The sequence below is a fragment of the Pezoporus occidentalis genome, unplaced genomic scaffold (genome assembly GCF_034315485.1).
Source record: "Pezoporus occidentalis ecotype Australia unplaced genomic scaffold, CSIRO_AGI_Poc_V1 ctg19, whole genome shotgun sequence".
In the NCBI taxonomy this organism is placed as follows: Eukaryota; Metazoa; Chordata; class Aves; order Psittaciformes; family Psittacidae; genus Pezoporus; species Pezoporus occidentalis.
In genome coordinates, this window is record NW_026913748.1 from 1,444,692 (window position 1) to 1,447,037 (window position 2,346).

At 38.1% G+C, this 2,346-nt stretch overlaps 1 protein-coding gene across 3 annotated transcripts in view; it reads left to right on the plus strand.

Moving 5' to 3' along the window:
• The window catches only part of GNPTAB (N-acetylglucosamine-1-phosphate transferase subunits alpha and beta), a 43,186-nt gene extending 41,989 nt beyond the window's left edge, over positions 1 to 1,197 (plus strand). For all 3 annotated transcript variants that reach the window (XM_062616373.1, XM_062616372.1, XM_062616374.1), the window contains one exon: positions 9 to 1,197. Coding sequence is in view for 2 of the 3 variants with exons in the window: in XM_062616372.1 (XP_062472356.1) it covers positions 9 to 86 (78 nt within the window). In the remaining variant the exon portion in view is untranslated. The remainder of the gene's footprint in view (positions 1 to 8) is intronic.
• The last annotated feature ends 1,149 nt before the right edge of the window (positions 1,198 to 2,346 follow it).

The window sequence follows — 2,346 nt, forward strand, 5'->3', positions numbered from 1 at the left end:
CTCATCAGCTAATTGCACTTAAAAGAAAGATATTTCCAAGGAGAAGGATCCAAAAGGAAGTTGGTCATGAACAAATCAAAGTATAGAAGAGCTTTATTTTGGAGATCAGTCTACCTCAAAATGTGATAAGCATTTAAGATCTCTCATAAGTGTCTTTTATGGTTTGATATTTAACTACGTTGAGATGAAGAAAAAAAATCATGCCTCTGCAGTTAGAATCTCTGCAGTACTCTTCATGATATACAGGCTGCTGGAGCTGTTGACAATGCAAAATGATGAAAACAAATAATTGCAGGAAACCTGTACTTAGGAAGTTTTCAACAGATCTTACTTTACAACTGGTAGTTCATGGCCATTTTATCCTTTTTTATAAAAAGGGTTACCTAAAGAAATTTAACTGCATTTATTGCAGTGGATGTTGCCAACTAGAGGAAATGTTGGGAGGTAGTTGTTTGGGATCAGCTTAACAGGTCCTTGATCTTGCATTCCAAATCTTTTTGCAAGTTTCTGTCGATGCTGCTTTTTTTTAGCCCTAAGGGAAAATTGAAGTTTATGTAACTCATTTAGATTTAGTATACATTTATTAATGTTGACATTCTTTAAAGCACAGTGTGATAATTCATCCCCCTATTTGTAGTATTTAATTGGGTATTGGAAGAAATATATGCTAATAAAAATTTACACAGTAACAGAACAAGTAATGGTTATTTGAAAGATACTTTATATCTGGTGTATTGTATTCCAAAGAATACCGTGGTGTTTTTTCTTGGCTTGATTACAAAGGGAGGGTTGTAATCAAATGAAAATGATCAAGGTATAGCATTTTACAAACATTGTAAATATAAAAACAAAAGTGCCTCTATATGAATGGGTAATGAATTGTTTCAATGTAGCAATGTATGGGAGCAGTGTTTCACTTCACAAAACAATATTTGTACTAACATACGAAGCTTTGGTGTTTTTAATTTAACAGGGTTCGGCCCTCTATTTTGCTGAGACATCAGAATAGTGCAGTTTTATGTGGGAAGGGATACTGAATCTTTTCAAGCAGAAATTTTTGGTGTATCTTCAGCTATTTGTTTTAGCAGCAAAGAAAAAAACATTATTTTTTGTAATCAGATGATGTACAAAACGTGTGCATATGTATTGTAAGATACTTGGTTTGCTTTGAAATGAACTAAAATGTGATAAAAGTTTTGTCTGTTGTTTCTGGTTTAAAGTAAACCAAAAGTCACCTATTTCGATAAATTAGCTTATGAATCATTATGTTAAAAGCTTTTTTCCCTTAAAAATCTTCCAACAGTAATAGTTTAATATTAATCTGAAGCACGAGTGAATTCTCAAAGTATAGCCGAACTTTTCAGCATTGTAAAAATGCAGGCACTTATAATTAGTAAGGTTATTTCTTGCTAGCAATACATATTATGCTGAAATGTAGAATATAAGTAGTTTAGATCTACAGTACTTCAGGAAAGCTAACTCCACCCCAGCTAGACCCAGTGAAAATGTAAACTTGGTTAAGGAAATACAAAGGAGAAGTTCTCAGATGGTTGAGGCTAATGAGAACACTGAAAACTGAAACAGTGTTAGGATTTTGTTTTATTTAGGTTTTGTAGTTTGTCTTTGTAAGTGAAGAGTAAAATACTTTAAGTGGCTGAGGACAGAAACTCCTGTGAGGACAGTAGAAAAAGCTGGAAAAAACAGAACCAACCCAAACAAACAAAAAACTCCAACCAAAACAAACACCACCACCCCCTCACCCCCCACCCCCCAACCAAAGCAACTCAACAACTGAAATAATAAAACATGTAGTTTGTGAAATTGATCTGCCTTGAGAAATACTGCTGGTTTGCACTGACTTTAGGGAAAAGTTCTCCTTTTGCATCACCTCCTGGCCTACATACACTAGAACAACTTATTTTGCGGGCTTTCTTTTTCTTTTACTATAAATTAAAGCCATTTCTATTAATAAAGAATGAAATCAGATAAAGGTAGGTGATGTTAACGCTGAACCTGCACGCCGTGCCTGGCCCAGACCGCAGATACCGCTCCTGAGGGCACCGGTTGGGGGTGTGTTGTTAGTGCGCATGCACTCGAGCCCTGTTGTGCGGGCCGTACGCTTTCCCGCCGTTTCCTCAGGGAAGGGGGCTGCTGAGGTGGCAGTGCTCCCTGCCATTCCCGGCCGTCTCTGTCACCGGGAAGGGCGCGGGAGCACAAGGAAAGCGAGAAGTTCTATAAGAGCCAGGGTGAGGGGTTTGGGTGCTCGCTCTCCCTGCCGCCGGTGGGGTCCCCTCCTTGTGCGGAAGCAGCGGCTGTGATGAGTGCTGTGTGGGGTGAAAGTGAAGA